The 16512-nt window shown below is 36.5% G+C and overlaps 1 protein-coding gene across 2 annotated transcripts in view; it reads right to left on the bottom strand.

Moving 5' to 3' along the window:
- Nucleotides 1-757: 757 nt before the first annotated feature.
- Nucleotides 758-16512, bottom strand: part of SAMSN1 (SAM domain, SH3 domain and nuclear localization signals 1) — a 176375-nt gene continuing 160620 nt past the window's right edge. For both annotated transcript variants that reach the window (XM_050782360.1, XM_050782361.1), the window contains 2 exons: nucleotides 14461-14611; nucleotides 758-1636 (listed from right to left, as the gene is read on the bottom strand). In XM_050782360.1, coding sequence (XP_050638317.1) covers nucleotides 1434-1636; nucleotides 14461-14611 — 354 coding nt within the window. In that variant the 3' untranslated portion in view covers nucleotides 758-1433. The remainder of the gene's footprint in view (nucleotides 1637-14460; nucleotides 14612-16512) is intronic.

Genomic DNA, 16512 nt, shown 5'->3' with positions numbered 1-16512 from the left:
CACAAAGGGAAGAAAATTGCAAGTCGATTGTTATGACTGGAGTGTAGATTGAGAGGTGTGTGTGTGTGGTAGTGGTGGTGAGGGGGTAGTTACAATTCATACTGTAGGTACAAAGCAATTGGGGAATACCTTATGCAGCCTGGAAGAAAGTTTGGATATTATACTAAAGACAATGAGAAGCCATCCAAAACTTTCAAGCAGAAGAGTACCTGATTTGATTCATGGGTTAGAAAGATTTATCCGGAGGCTGTGTGGAGGATGGATGAGAAGGTAGGGGGTCGGTTGGAAAGTTACTGCCATATTCCGTGCATGAGATCATGAGGATCCAAAGCAAGACAACAACCATGGAAATGGATAGAACGCCATGAATATGAAAGCATTTTTAGAGGTAGGATCCATAGGGCTTGATTACTTATTGAATTTGTATGAGGAGGACATATGTGAGATGAAGCAAGAAATGATTTTCTGCTTTGATGACTGGCTGGGTGTTAGTAGCAGTGAAGAGGAGTTGGCAATAAAAAAGCAGAAACAAATTTGTAGAGAAAATCGATGATTTGGTTATGTGGAATTGAAGTTTCCTGGGAGTATCAAGTGAGTCAGATAAACATCACTGGGGTTCAGGGGACAGATGAAGTTGAGGAGGTTGAGATTATTGCTATGGGATGCACTTATATTACAAAAAGTAAGGAGTGTCTGGGAGGAGATATTTTCTCTAAAGTCCAATATTAAAACCCCCAAGTAACACTACTCTGGAAAATGCAATATGCAAGTAGTTCTTTTTATTATTAACATTAGGTTATGTCAAATTTTAAAATATTTACACTTAAAGACAAAACATCTGTACAATTATTACAATTGGTTTCACTAAATCAGAAGTGACAACACATTATCTATACTTTTATACTAGAAAACAAAATGAAGTCAACAAAATATAATTACTGAAACTCCACTGTGGATCAGGATAAAATGTGTCCAATATTAACTCACACTTTCCCAATAAGTGTAAAAATGAATATGGCATTGCTTGGACAACTTGTTTCAACAATGAATCCTCTATTACTATTTGTTTAATAACATATACAAATTCAAAACTGGCAGGTAGGAAAAAAGATTACTTTGTTTTTTGCAGATATTGTACTTGTAAAAGAAAGTCAAATGAAGCATATGTCACACGTACCAAAGTCTTACATTATGCCTTTCTAATACAGGCAAGTGAAATATTAACACATAGCATTTAAAATAATAAATATGTATTTTATTGACAATAATTTGGAATGTTAGTGATACAAAATTTTATGTACAATTATTCAGATTAAAACACTTAAATCCTAGGTTTTATTTACAAATATTTATCTTCCTCTCTTATTTGATGTTTTAGCTCAAGAAGAGTTAAAACGGAATGCATCTGTAGATATATAGTTGAGAGTGTGTGTTCAGTCACTCGGCTCTGTGATAGTAATCTTTTGTACCATGTCAGACAAATTTTCAGACTCCAGATCCTCTTTGCCATTATCTGAATTTCCTGATGAGATGTAACAACCAGAGTCCCTTGGGCAGTCATCTAACTGTGACTTATTTAAGGAGATGTCTGAGCTCAAGGATAGGGGCACAGGTTCATTTTCTTGCTCTTGAATAACTGTAAATGGAAAAGAGGGCAGGAGTTAGGTAAAGCAACACAAAATCTTATTCATGTACTCATTCACTTTCAAGTATTATCCTATTTTAACTGTTCTAGCCATGACTTCATTACAATGGAAAGTTCTGCAAGTAAAAGATATCTTTGTTTATTTCAAAAGAGAGGTTTGTACTCAAATATGCAAGCTACTGTTTTATTAGAAGCCAAAATTTGCCCCTCACTCTTCACTTGCAGTTTCATGGAATTCATGTGCATTTCCTGCATAAGCAAAGATCAATATGGACTCTCATTTTACATTAGTAATAAGCCGCCAGAGAAAGCAGATTGTATCCACAGTGTGACTGATGTCTTGTCCAAATACTCCTTAAAGTATCATTACAAAAAGGCACTTAGAGTTTAAATGCACAATCCAAGTCAATAGTGATCTTTGTGAACAATTTTAGATTAATGATAATCTGGATTAATTAATAAATTATCACTATGGGTAAGAATGTACAGTAGGACTTCAATTATTTGGACGTTAACTAATAAAATTTTAAATATCCAGGGTTTTCCTATGTTTGCATGTATCACAAAATAGATATAAGAAACCAGGTTGCTTTTAGAAAGTAACACACCAAAATTTCCACTGAATCTACCTTATGAATATTTAGTCTTCCATATCTTTGTCTGTAGTCCTGAATAATAATCATTTATTTTCAGATTGATAATTCTGCATTCTTAAAGCAGTGTTCTATATTCAACAGGCATTATCTTTTAGAAAAAGATGAATATTAAGGATATAACAAAATATATTTTGGAAGAACCCCTAAGCAGCCTGAGGTTCAAATGTTACTCTTCTGGATTCCTTTAGCGTCAACTTTCTCTCTGTCCCTGTGAAGCTGAGCTCCTCAGAGAAGAAATAGGTCTCAGGTACTGCCTCTTAACTGCAGGACCGTATCTTCCTCTTTCCCCTTCTAACATTGGGGCTTCACCACAGTAGGTATTTGAATAGCTCCTTGTTGAAAGAACCAAACACACATTTAAGGTTGGGAAAAGAACTCTGCCTACAGAGGCTTTGCACTTCATCCCATTCCAGTGAGAATAAAGTAAATCCAAACCTCGAAATCCTTCAAAGAAGGAAAATGTACAATTTTCTTCAATAGGCTATTATAATGCTAATTAATTTATAATTTATATCTAGGAAATCTACTCTTTATCTTATGTATTTTATATATATATGTATATACCTTGCTTTAAAATGCATTTTCTAGTTTCCATATGTTTTGCTAACATTAGTTTGCGATCCACTGTGTGTCCGATTGCCATCAACTTCCATTACAAATGAGAATTGTGCTGTAAGTTACTCTTGTATTAATGAATTAACTTCTCTTTAATATTTATAGAATGGTACTAGTTATGCACCATCCATGGGAGAAATTGAAAAGTATTAGTTAAAATATGTTCTAAGTTTGGGAGGCCGAGGCGGGCGGATCACAAGGTCAGGAGATCGAGACCACGGTGAAACCCCGTCTCTACTAAAAATACAAAAAATTAGCCGGGCGCGGTTGTGGGCGCCTGTAGTCCCAGCTACTCGGGAGGCTGAGGCAGGAGAATGGCGTGAACCCGGGAGGCGGAGCTTGCAGTGAGCTGAGATCGCGCCACTGCACTCCAGCCTGGGCGACAGAGCGAGACTCCGTCTCAAAAAAATATATATATATATGTTCTAAGTTCTGTAGTTTCGAAGAAGAAGACTAGTTGAGAAAGGCTGGAAGAAAATCATAAAAATTGCTGCTTAGTCTACTCATCTTCAGAATGAGTCATAAAAGTTCTTCTAACCTTTTCCTTAGGGCTTGTATTTGCAACAGTGAAACCATATTCATGCCATTCTTCTGAATCTTTTGCCCTACAACTTCATTTAACTATAGATTCAAATATCAGGTATTTGTCTAGTGATATTATAACTAGTTCTAGGTATAAGATGACAATTTTAATATGCACCTATCGTGATTGTTATTTTTAAATTTTAGCTACCATGGAAGCATTTTGTGTTCATTATTCATAACAATGTCTAAGTTTGGGAGGGTTTACTTATGATTCACTAGTCTTTCTGAGTATCAGTCATTCATTCTTCTTTCTAAGCCCTTTTTTTATGAAAAGGCAGCACGAAAATGGGACCTCATTCTCTGAAGAATTGCTTTCTATCCTGCCTCTGCTTTTCTATCTTATTGCCACCGAAATGAAATGAGCCAGCTCTGTGTTCCATTATCCAAGTGTTTCTAGAAAAGGCCAGAGGAATGAGTCGTTTTGTATGCATTCTGCCACATCAGCAGTGATCATCCTATTTGGAGTGTGAACCTCTTAGTCATAATGATTGTGGGGATAAGGCCACATTTCCCCAGATTATGTTTGGGCCAATATTACCTCAATGCAAAATTAAAAGAACTGATCTACTTCCCTTCACATTGATATCCTAAACAAGACTTGGCATAATAAAAACTGTTTGTTCCCAATACTCTGTTCTATTTAGGCTGATTACCAATTGTGGGACTCTCTTCAGGATACGAAACAGAGTCTTTAAGAACTATAATTTCCAAAATTAGTCCTTCTCCTTTTTTAAAAAAAAGTATTTAGCTTGTTATTTCACCCCCAGAAGCCTCTGTGCATTCACCTCAATGGGGAACAAAGTAAATAAATTAAAAACTGTCTTTACCAGAGAATATGTCATTGTGTAATATTAGTAATAAGAATGTATTTGTTTTTATTTCCACACGAGAAATGCTATATCACATTCTCTAAATTCTAGGAATGATTTTATTTTAAACACAGGTCATTTATTGTAGAAACCTTTCATCTGCAATTTTTATGGAAAAAGAAAATAGTTTCTCAGTATGAAAGTTATGCAGCACAGTAATTTACAGAACAGCAGTAATTTGCTAAATGATTTCCTAGTGAAATGAAAACATGACTGTGCCTCCTCAGATGCTTCCCACCAGGCTTGCAATAATTTCAGGCAGGTGATCAGCTGGAACCCCTCAACTGTAACTATAAAAAGGCAGGTCATTATGTTATATTACGGAGATGAAAGCTATATTGCATTCACTTTTGTATTTGGAGGATCGAGATTTTCCTCTTCTTGTTTCTTTTCATCCTGACACTAATGACAGGGATTGGCATAAACCTAGGTCTTGTGCTATGGGTGTGTTTTTCCTGCAGAGGAGATGAGCTCATACTAATGCATCCACATTTTCTTTCTAAGTCATTTAGTCCCTTCATGTGGCCATGAAACAGAGTAAAGCTAACTGGTCTACCCAGAAATTGAAACCATAACCTTCATCAGTTTTGTCCCATGGTTCAATCATCTGGGCTAACCAGGCAAGTAACACATTGGAATAAGAAACAGGTTTGCCTACGAAATTACGGACTTCCCATAAGATGTTTCAGTGCATCTTTTTATACTAAACTGTTTCGAATAATATGCTAGGTTTAAAAAAGTATACATAATTCATGTATTCTATTATTAAAATTATATAAAAACACACATATGCATACAATTTACAAACAAAAGTGTTCAAATTTGTTAATTTCCCCTCTATTTCTAAGGTCATCCACATTGCTTTTTAATGAAAGAATTAAAATGGTATAATTTTTCAATAAAGCTCCCAAATGGTTTGTAAATATCTTAAAGGCCAAACATATCTAAATTAAAATACACTGAAGCATTATTAAATAATTTGAAAAAGGGTCTTTCTTATTGCTGCCAGTTGACAGCAGGCATAATAGGAACTCCAGAAAGCTGTATAATTCTGTACTCTATGTAATAAAAATAAAAAGATAATATTAAAACATTATTTAGGAAATATTTTATCATGGAGAGCTAATTTGCATATTAAAATAATTTATTTCCTACCAAAATTGTTACAGAATTGTAAAAAGCCCATGAAAAAACATTTTAAGATAGGTATCAATGTTGAAAAAAGAAAGGGTGGCCTGGTGATGAAAACAGAAGACAGCTAATATAATTATTCACAAAATAATTATATTGGAGTTGTGACATTTAATTAATTAAGAAAGGCAATCTCAATTATACTAAAAGTGAAGATAGTTTTAAGGAAATAAAACTGGATCCTTATTCTGGGAAAAAATCCTATTCTAAGAAGAGAAATCTGCCCCACCTTTACATATTAAAAAGTTAAAGATTCAACTTTTATGAAAACTAAATTTTGCTTGACTCCCAGATTTCTTTGCCCAAATCATCCAGACTTTGTCTTTACCATTTTGCTTGCCTTAGTTTTGAAGCCTCTCTTTCTTTGAGCCAAGTACTATAAAATTATGCCATCTTGAGGGCATAGGAAAATTCCTGGCTAAAGGAATTTCTCAATAAATAATTTTTTAATAAACACAATGATATTTAGATGAATTAAAGAAAATTAGAACTAAAGAAGAGCAAAACAGGAATTTTGTTAAAATTCAAATGAGAATACCTCTAAGCTCCATCAGTCATCCTCCTGTTTTTCTCTTTCCTGGGGCCATCTCCAAAGAGGGAAAACCCAGTGACACACATCCCAGGATGACTGAAAACCTCAACCTCATGTTTTAACCTCACTGGAGTCACTCAAATGAAAACCCAGCTACTGTTCAGGTAACTATGGCTATATTTATTTGTCCACATTATCCATGGAGGAAAATTTAGTGGACAACACGGCATGTCTCTCAGTTATTTTTCATTTCATCTAAAGCACATTCTTAAGTTACCTGAACACTTTAATTCTCCTAATAACAGTGACTATCTGGTGTTCATTTCACTTGAATACTAACCCACCTTTTGGAAACAGAACAACAAATGAAAAATAGGATTCCATTCATAGGAAAACAATCCATTGCTTCTGTTCCCCTGAGGCCATGAGAGGATATGGAGTTGAAATGACTTCCCCTGCTCTTGCCTATCTCTTTTTGGAGCCTAGCTTCTAACGAGATGTGTACCTGGAAATAGATCTTTTCGCTCTCAGCCAGGGCAGTCTCCACTTCCACTGTGCTAGGTACTTCAGCAGGGGCCGAGGCATACTCACTCAAGATCACCGTAACTCAACACCTACCTGGGCAATCTCTTTAGACTGCTCCTCTCCCCAACCACACACCCTACGGAGGGCTTTGGTCCCAGGAAATATTTATCCTCCTCAGTTAAAGTTGTCATATTGTACTGACTATTTTGGTAATGACCAAATAACATTTAAAACTGTCACACATTATTTAATTAGGGGCCTTGGAAAGTCAAGTTCATATTTCTTACAGGTTAATTAAACCCATTTACTTGATGAAGGAGTTAAGAACATATTACCCCAAAATACGCTGCTCTGGCATATTGACTATTTTGAGTTGAAGACACTTGAAGAGAGCAGGTGCAAGAATATCACTCTGACTTTCCTTTTTTTTTTTATTTTTAAGAGAGAGAGAAATAGCGTCTGGCTAGGTTGCCCAGACTGGTCTTGAACTCTTGGGCTCAAGCAATCCTCCTGCCTCAGCCTCCCAGAGTTCTGGGATTACAGGCATAAGCCACCATGCCCAGTCTGACTTTCCTTCTGCTACTTAAAGGCAGATGACATTTCCATGTGAAAGCCACTTTCCCTCTACCAGAAGGAAAGTATCATTCCTATCCTTGGGGACAGGAAGTTGAGGCAGAGGGAAATCTGTACAAACAAGCAATGTTAGACAAGCCCTTATCTTTCTACCACTCCACCCAATTAGCTAGCCTATTTCAAGCTTCTGTGACTTGCCACATTTTCACAACTTGTTACTCTTTTTCTACTTCAGTAAACAAGTGTTCAACTCTAACTGCATCTTTGGGTCTTCATTTCCTATGACAGCTCCCTTGCCACATGAAATTTGTGTTAAATAAATTTGTGTGATTTTTCTTCTGTTGGTCTGTCTTATGTCAATTTAATTTTCAGCTGTTGTAAAAAGTCTAAGAGGGTAGAGATAAAATTTTGCCTTCCCTATATAGATATGGTAAAAAACTAATCTAATTTCATTATGTCTAAAATTATTATTTTTGACAAAAATAGGATTACTCTGCATATTATTGGTCTACAATTTGCTTTCACATTTAACATGTTTTTGAAAAACTTTAGTATCAGTAAACAGCATGCTGTATCATTTTCCTAACATAACACCTTCAAAACTACTTTATTGTTTGGGTATATCTTAATTTATTTAACAGGTTAATTATTGATGGAAGTCCCTATTGTTTTTAGTTTTTACCCCAAACTACTAGATTTTTAGCTAGTATTTTTATGCGTTTGTATCTTGACTTTAGTAGAACAAATACTTAGAACTGGAATTTCTGGATATGAAAGTGTGCATATTTTAAACTTTGATTGTGTTTTACGTTATTACCTTCCAAAAATGTACTTATTTACACTCTTGCACACACGCATGCACACATGCATGGTTAGCATATTCATAAACTAAATCTTGACAACATACCCGAATACCGATCTGCTTATTACAAATACCTGTATGTGTGAGGTGGGATTGCAGGCAACTTTATCTTTATAATAATAGAAGACTGACTTAACTATTTGGGGATCTTTTGACCTCCTCATTCATCATTTACCCATTTTATGTGCATTTGTTAACCATCCACTAATGCAAATCACAGGACTAGGGGCTTGGGGAAAGCACATGGTAATAGAAGATTCGGTCTTGTTTGGCCAGGGTAATCATTACAATGCTATGTGTAGTATACAATCACAATGCAATATAAACACAGGTATAGGAGTGCTCTTTACATACAGGCATTAGAGAGGTACTTATGTGACTAAAGTGAAAAATCTGTGAACACTTTTCATTGGAAATTTTCTGGTAGAAAAGTGAGAACCCTTAGGCTTCATTTTATAGTTTTTTTGTGTGATATAGAATATGGCATCCATCACAAATGAAAGTTTAGAGGTAAAATTAAAAAGAAATCTGAAGAAATTAAATTGCATGAGGGCGAACAACTATGACTGTAGATATTAAATACATACAAGTAAAATGCCTGCATGCTTTCTCTACTTTCTGTGGACAGGTAGCATAGCTTTTCTTCAAAGCTGTATATTTCTTGAATCTAGATGCAAATCATATGGCAAGTGGGTTGGAAACTCCAGGTACACATGTCAGGGGCTAGGGCACCAGGCTATGCTGGCACACTGTTAGGCCAACTGCTGGACTGCTGCTTGGCATAACTACAAATCTCCCCTGCTGACAGCTCGTGTTCCAGGCTCCTGGCTGCGGCCCGCCATTTGCCCTGCATCGATTTGGGCAGGCAGGCAGGCAGGCAGGAAGGCACAACTGGGGATGCTTGAGCAATGAGGGGCTGCTGTGACCACAGCTGGTATCAAAGTTCTGGCACACAACCCACCCTTTCCCCTTCCTCCTCATTTGGCACTGCAACCAGAGTTTGCAGGTACCTCAAATGCATTGTATATAGATTCCGTAAAGTTTGCTTATTCTGTTACATTTTTTTTCAATTTTAAATTTAATTATCCCTGTAATCTAGAGCAAACAAGGTATTTCCATCACCCATTTTCCCCAAGGACAATAGTACACATTCTCATAGACACAATTTTAAGACACATCGAAGTGCTTCTAAATGTGGAAAATGAGGAACAAGTGCAGAATAAAGAAAAGATGTTTACTATAAACAACAGTAAACCATCTTATTATTCTAAAGAGGCACTTCAGAGTAAGACAAAGGGGCCTTGAAGATTGTGTTTATGGAACAACACACACACACACACACACACACACACACACACACCCCACACACATTCTCTGTTCTCTTTTTTATTTGGGAATATTTACTCCCAAAGTAAATGAAACATTTTTAAATTCAGATGACAAATAGAAAAACCCAAATATGCACAAAGTAAACAGATCCTGCTCTCTTGTCCCTTCAAGAGCTGCATCTCACCCCAGTTTTTCTTCTCCTTATAACCTTATCTAGATTCCCAGTTGAGGGAACCGATGACCTAATTCCTCTCAGTTCTAATGCAACACAGGAGCAAGTTCCAAATATCTATGCTGGTCTTGCTGGGACAGCAGAATCCCAGGGGTAGTTATCCTCCTCCAGAGGTAATCCTGTGATCAGTGCTAACACCACATGCCAGCCCTTGTATCAGCTTGTTGGAGAAGCATCTTTACTTCCCGCCAAACAGTGACCTAGATACCATCTCACACCCGTTAGAATGGTGATCATTAAAAAGTCAGGAAACAACAAATGCTGGAGAGGATGTGGAGAAATAGGAATGCTTTTCTTAGTGGGAATATAAATTACTTCAACCATTGTGGAAGATAGTGTGGCGATTCCTCAGGGATCTAGCACCGAAATACCATTTGACCCAGCAATCCCATTACTGGGTATATACCCAAAGGATTATAAATCGTTCTACTATAAAGACACATGCACACGTATGTTTATTGCAGCACTGTTCACAATAGCAAATATTTGGTATCAACCCAAATGCCCATCAATGACAGACTGGATAAAGAAAATCTGGCACATATGCACCATGGAATACTATGCAGCCATTAAAAAGGAAGAGTTCATGTCCTTTGCAGGGACATGGATGAAGCTGGAAACCATCATTCTCAGCAAACTAACACAGGAACAGAAAACCAAATGCCCATCAATGACAGACTGGATAAAGAAAATCTGGCACATATGCACCATGGAATACTATGCAGCCATTAAAAAGGAAGAGTGCATGTCCCTTGCAGGGACATGGATGAAGCTGGAAACCATCATTCTCAGCAAACTAACACAGGAACAGAAAATCAGACACCATATGTTCTCACTCATAAGTGGGAGTTGAACAATGAGAACATATGGACACAAGGAGGGAAACATCACACACCATGACTTGTCAGGGGCTGGGGGGCTAGAGCAGGGATAGCATTAGGAGGAATACCTAATGTAGATGAAGGGTTGATGGGTGTAGCAAACCACCATGGCATGTGTATACCTGTGTAACAAACTTCCACGTTCCGCACAGGTATCCCAGAACTTAAAGTATAATACAAAAAAAAAAGTATAATCCAGTTTACATTTTCAAGGTCAAAGTGGGTACAATGCTATCTATCTTGGGCTAAGACGAGAAAAGGAAAAATGCTTGCTTTAAATCTTAGAAGTCTGTTTTTTTTTTTTGTTTTTTTTTTTTGTTTTTTTTGTTTTTCCCCCATGTTTTGTACCCCATCTTCTTGGTCCTTCTAGATATATTTAAGTCTCACATAGGACTTGTTGTCTTTTCTACATTATCTCAAAATTTTAGCTCTTATCCTCATGATATGTGGCCATTTTGCTCAACTTTTATATTGAATGATTAGCAAAGCAGATCCTTTTATGTTCTCAATTTAACAAACAATGAAACACCAAACTAGGAATTTATTGCGATTCCTCAAACTGACATCATTCACTGATCAAAATAAAATGCATCCATAATATCTTAGAAAATTTACATGCCCTACTCTTAAAAAAAAAAAAAAGCAAACTATTTTTAACCTTCAACGTGACATGCATTTGTTTTTAACTGTCTCAGTTTTATATAACCATATACTCAAGGTCTTTATCATTCAAGGTACAGGAAGGTCGTGCGTTTAATCTTTAGCATGGTTGTAGGAGATATGATTCACAGAGTAGAAAATAGATAAAAATAAGCATGCAGCCATCATGGTGCCAAATCATCAGAACTCGCCATCTTATCAACAAATGGAAGTCATTCTTCTTTATTTCTTGAGCAAAGCAGTTTCATATAAGATAAATAGCTTTCAGTCAGAATAGCCTAACATGCAATATGCATCTTTTTGACATGTATATTCTAATACTACTCTAAACCGTAAGATTAAAATAAGAAAAATCTCAGGGTAGTGTGTTGACAAGAAGCACTGGTTGAATCTGTATTTTTTTTTTCCATTTTTCATCTCCCAGAATTTGGCTGTGTGTATGTTTGTACCTTACGGGCTGTCATTAAGTAATCAACTTCTAGTGACCTTCATGTATCATTTTCTAAAGTTTTATGCAGGGGAATAACTTCTGGGACATGTCCTTTTTATATCAAATATATATCAAATATCAAAAACCATTTAATGCTTTGGAGACACTATGTTTTGTTTTCAGAGACCAGGATATGGGCAGAACATGTTTCTAATAGATGTAAGAGACTGAATTATGGATTTGTGAGCTTGAAAAAGCCACTTAGCTACTGGATTTTCATCTTCTTATCTTGCAACGGAAGAATTTTGTGTCAGGTGTTTCTTTTTTTTTTTTTTAATTACACCAGCTCTATAAATAATTTTACCATCTATGAATAATTGTTCTTTTGTTAGCATAGAAAGGAGACAGGTGATGAGTGAGGTGGAATGAAAAAATTAAGGGATGCAAGCCTTTGGCACTGAACCCATCTTCCCTCTATGGGTCCCTGGGGACGCTGGTCATTGCTGAAAGTGCTGCTTGCCCAGGTTCCCAGCCCCTTCTCTCCACAAACCCTGTTGACAGGCAGCCATGGTAGCCTCTCATCTTTCACTTTCTGATATAGAAAACTGAACTAAAGCCCTAGAGACAATTGGTGAAGTAGCAGAAAACTTCAATTTTCAAATATTCATTGCTCTCCTATTGGCCAATTTGCACATGTGGAGGAGTTTATAGCAGACTCCCTTTGATTCAGTCTCCATCTCTGCACTCATCTAGCTGTTTGACTTCTTTGAAATTCATCTCCCAATTTTTTCCTCATCTGTAAATTGAGTAAAATACCTAGATGTGTGCTATTATGGAAGAAAAGCAATTATTTACAACCGTTCAAAAAATACTCTTCTCCTCCCTGTACTTCATGGCCAAATCATCTTGGAGAATATTGGCGATGACACTGGACATTGTCCATAATAAAACTCTATAGAATCTATTTCTAAGCCAAACATTGTTTAGTGAGGATCCATGTCTTAAAATGACAAGATGTGAAGGAAACTGACTCCTTTGCCTGAAAGAACTTACTATATCTGTTTATACTGATCAGTTTTGTCTTGACTTGAAATATTGATTAAATTGGCTACTTTCTGAAGTTTGAACTTTGTCTGCCTCTGTGACCACATCTCCCTCTCTTTTCCATCTCCCAGCCCCACACTTCAAAGAAAGCATGTGATAACCTAAGCCTGATGATAAAATCAGTCCTGCTGATGTCAAATTAGTTATGTCTGTGAAAGCTCTTGGAAAAGGATGATAAGAATAAAGTAAAAAACAATTTCTTAAAAAGTAAACTACTTTTCACTAGATAAAAAGCCAGTGTATAGGAAACATGTGCTCTGCCTCAATTTTGTGGGACTTATGAGAGACAGTATAGAATAACCCACAAAAGGACAATTAGGAGGTCTGGTCCCTAAAGAATGCTTTCCTCCCTCCTCACTCTCCATCTGGGCTGTTACTTGTAGTGTTAGAAAGTATAACATAGCAGCACATACACTGGGTTGGAATCCCAACTCTACACTTCACTAAGGGAGTGTTTTTAGACAAGTTACTTACTGTCTCAATTTCTCATCATAAAAATGAGGGCGGTACTGTCTAACTCAAAGATCTGGGGTAAGTACTCAAGAGAATAATCAGGAAAGACCCTGGCCCAGAGTCTTGCTCAGAGCACACATGTTTTAAAAAATGTAGTTAATAATTTCTAGTATTATTTTTACTACTGGGTGTGGTGGCTCATGCTTGTAATGCCAGCACTTTGGGAGGCCGAGGTGGGAGGATCACTTGAGGTCAAAAGTTCGAGACCAGGCTGGCCAATATGGTGAAACCCCATCTCCACTAAAAATACAAAAATTAGCCGGGTGTGGTGGCATGCCTATAATCTCAGCTACTTGGAGGCTGAGGCATGAGAATCGCTTGAACCCTGGAGGCGGAGGTTGTAATGAGCCGAGATCATGCCACTGCACTCCAACCTGGACAGCGGATTTAGACACCATCTCAAAAACTAATAATATTAATACTAATAATTATTTCTAGTAGTTGTATTTTTTGATAGAGAAGGCTGGATTTGATCATCTAAGTTCCTTTTCATCTTTAAAGTTAGACTTTCCCCATTTGGTTGCTCACAAAATACTCCTTGCGGAGTCTGGCGCACCCTAAATTCAGTGTTTGGGGACCTGACCAGATTTGGCAGGAAAGGCAATCTGGATGGATAATTATAAAAAATGAAAGCTATTCTATCGTTACAAGCCTGGTTGGTGTAGACAGTGTTCTGTAAATCTCCATGATCATTTCATCTTCAGTTAATACTTACAAATACAGAGAACCATCTCATACAATAAAAGTGAGTGCGGAATATTTTTGCAAGCTATTAGAACATTTTGAAAGAGTACTATAAACATGTACAAGATGTGACTATGTGGTAATGAAATGAATTTTCCTGTGTGGCATGAAGGCTCATTATCTTAAAGCCATGCTCTGCGCTGTTTTACAGAAGCCATGTGTGACGTTTCTCACTAATGGCTTATGCTGTTCCTAAATACTTGTCCCTAACTCCCTCAGTCTTTGGGAATGCAGACATCCACTTGCATGTAAATTAATACCTTTGCAGAATGGAAATGAGGTAGCCAGAAAAGTCCTTTCATTTCTTGAGTCCAATAAGGAAATAAGTTCCTTTTCCTAATTATATATTTGACCATAGTTATTGTTTTCAAACGTACATGGAAATACTCATTTTATGGGAAAGCATGCTTTCATGATCTCAGTAAATAAAACGGGGGCTTTGTTTCTCATGATTATACTATTTACACTAAACTGTGATTATCAGCTGGGGAGAAGAGTAGGTGTGCACACTTACTTTCTTCTTCGAGGAAGTTTTCAGCGGCTGATAGTAACCTTCTTCTGTCGTCTGGGTTTTCAATATTTAATTCAATGAGGTGACTCTCTTTTATATCCTTTAAATCTTCTAGAGTCTCATAACCATTGAGCAAAAGTGTTGAGGTATATTCCTGTGGGACAAAAAATATAATGCAAATTAGATTCAAATATTTTATTTCTAGTTCTCTTTAGATTTAAAGAAAGTATAGAGATGCATATAGGAACCAAAGGTGCCAATACAACTTTCGCTTAACTTCACTTGTATTCGTTTTTGACATATGAACTCCAGGGCTCTTCAATGGTTGTGTTGTGTAATTCTCGCCTTTTGGAAGGCCAAATGTAAAGAGGAATTAATTACCTTAAGCTATACAATTCCAAATCATGGATCAATTAAATAGTTGGATCATGCATCCCATTTGGAAATTTTTCACTTCTCAACTAACTGAATTGGCAGAACTAGCATTGCTTTAAGTCTGTCAATAAAATGCCTCTAGCAGAGTAGCATGCTACAGTTATATTTCAGAATCTACATCTCTTCTTGTTTTCATGATTGCAAAAGCATCTGCTCTCAAAATGTTCTTGGGGTAGGTTAAAAAATGAGTTTGAAACAGATGTAATTCTGTACAAAAAAGTGGGTGTAGCATTTTGGTTGAAAGGCATTATATAAACCAAAGGAATTCAAGACTTTCTACTTAATTGAAAACTTTTACTAAGCATAGAAGCACTGTAGTTGGGGCAAGAATTGTTTTCTCAGCGTGTATATTTTGTTCATCATTGGAATCAATATATATTAGTTTAAAATTCATAGGTTTCTGATTTCAAAGTCTATATGTTATTGTGAAACTTCTTTTTTTTTTTTTTTTTTGAGACGGAGTCTCCCTTTGTCGCCCAGGCTGGAGTGCAGTGGTGCGATCTCGGCTCACTGCAAGCTCCGCCTCCGGGTTCACGCCATTCTCCTGCCTCAGCCTCCGAGTAGCTGGGACTACAGGCGCCGCCACCACGCCCGGCTAATTTTTTGTATTTTTAGTAGAGATGGGGTTTCACCGTGTTAGCCAGGATGGTCTTGATCTCCTGACCTCGGGATCCGCCCGCCTCGGCCTCCCAAAGTGCTGGGATTACAGGCGTGAGCCACCGCAACCGGCCTATTTTGAAACTTCTATCCTCTCGAACAAAATAAAAATATTAAATGAAGTTGAGTGCTTTTTCAACTTCCTCAGATTCCTCCCTCATTTTACTTGATCTAATTTCAATATCCTTATTTTAATTACTAAAATAGAATAAGAGGAAGTCTAAAAGTTTTAAGTAATCAGGAAGAACTTATGACTAGCCCTTTTTAACAAAAAAAAAAAAAAAAAAAAAAAACAGGGAAGAAAAGCAAGAAGAGTGACAATTCTTTCTTTAGAAAAGTATATTCTTAGCACTGAATTAGAATAAAGAAACACAAATTCCTGTTCTGACATATAACCATTTAACTGCGGGTTCTTGGGGAAGTCATTTCAGTCTCTTAGACTTTGGTTTTCTCACAGGTCACAGAACAAACAAGATGGCAGAGGCAAGGCGCTAACCCGTACATTCTCATAGGAATATCCCATTTGAGGTGCACCAATAGTAATATAAGAAGGCTTAGATACTGTGTGTACAGACAGGAACATAACTAGATAATTCAGAAAAAAACAATTAAGAAAAGTGTAATTGACTATTGTCTTGATGAATTTTGAAAACTATCGAAGTACTTCTCAGTTAATTTTAGAAATGGATTGCAAAACTGTAAATTGATTGATACTAGATGTATTATATGTACACACCATTTAACAAGGTAGATATTTCAAAAGATATTTGGTAATATAACAAGAAAATAATAATTGGGTTATAAATACAGACAACACAGTTTCCTTAACACAATCATTATGGGGCTTGATGATCACCGTTTCCCTCAAATTATTTTAAAAATAATTACATTCAGTTATCTTCTCTCAACTTGATTTTGACCTCTGCTTTGTAGAAAATACATTTCTCTTTTCATTTTTCCTTT

The sequence above is a fragment of the Macaca thibetana genome, chromosome 3, assembly GCF_024542745.1.
Source record: "Macaca thibetana thibetana isolate TM-01 chromosome 3, ASM2454274v1, whole genome shotgun sequence".
Taxonomy (NCBI): Eukaryota; Metazoa; Chordata; class Mammalia; order Primates; family Cercopithecidae; genus Macaca; species Macaca thibetana.
Note: the sequence above shows the minus strand (reverse complement) of the source record. Positions and strands in the feature narration are given on the sequence as shown.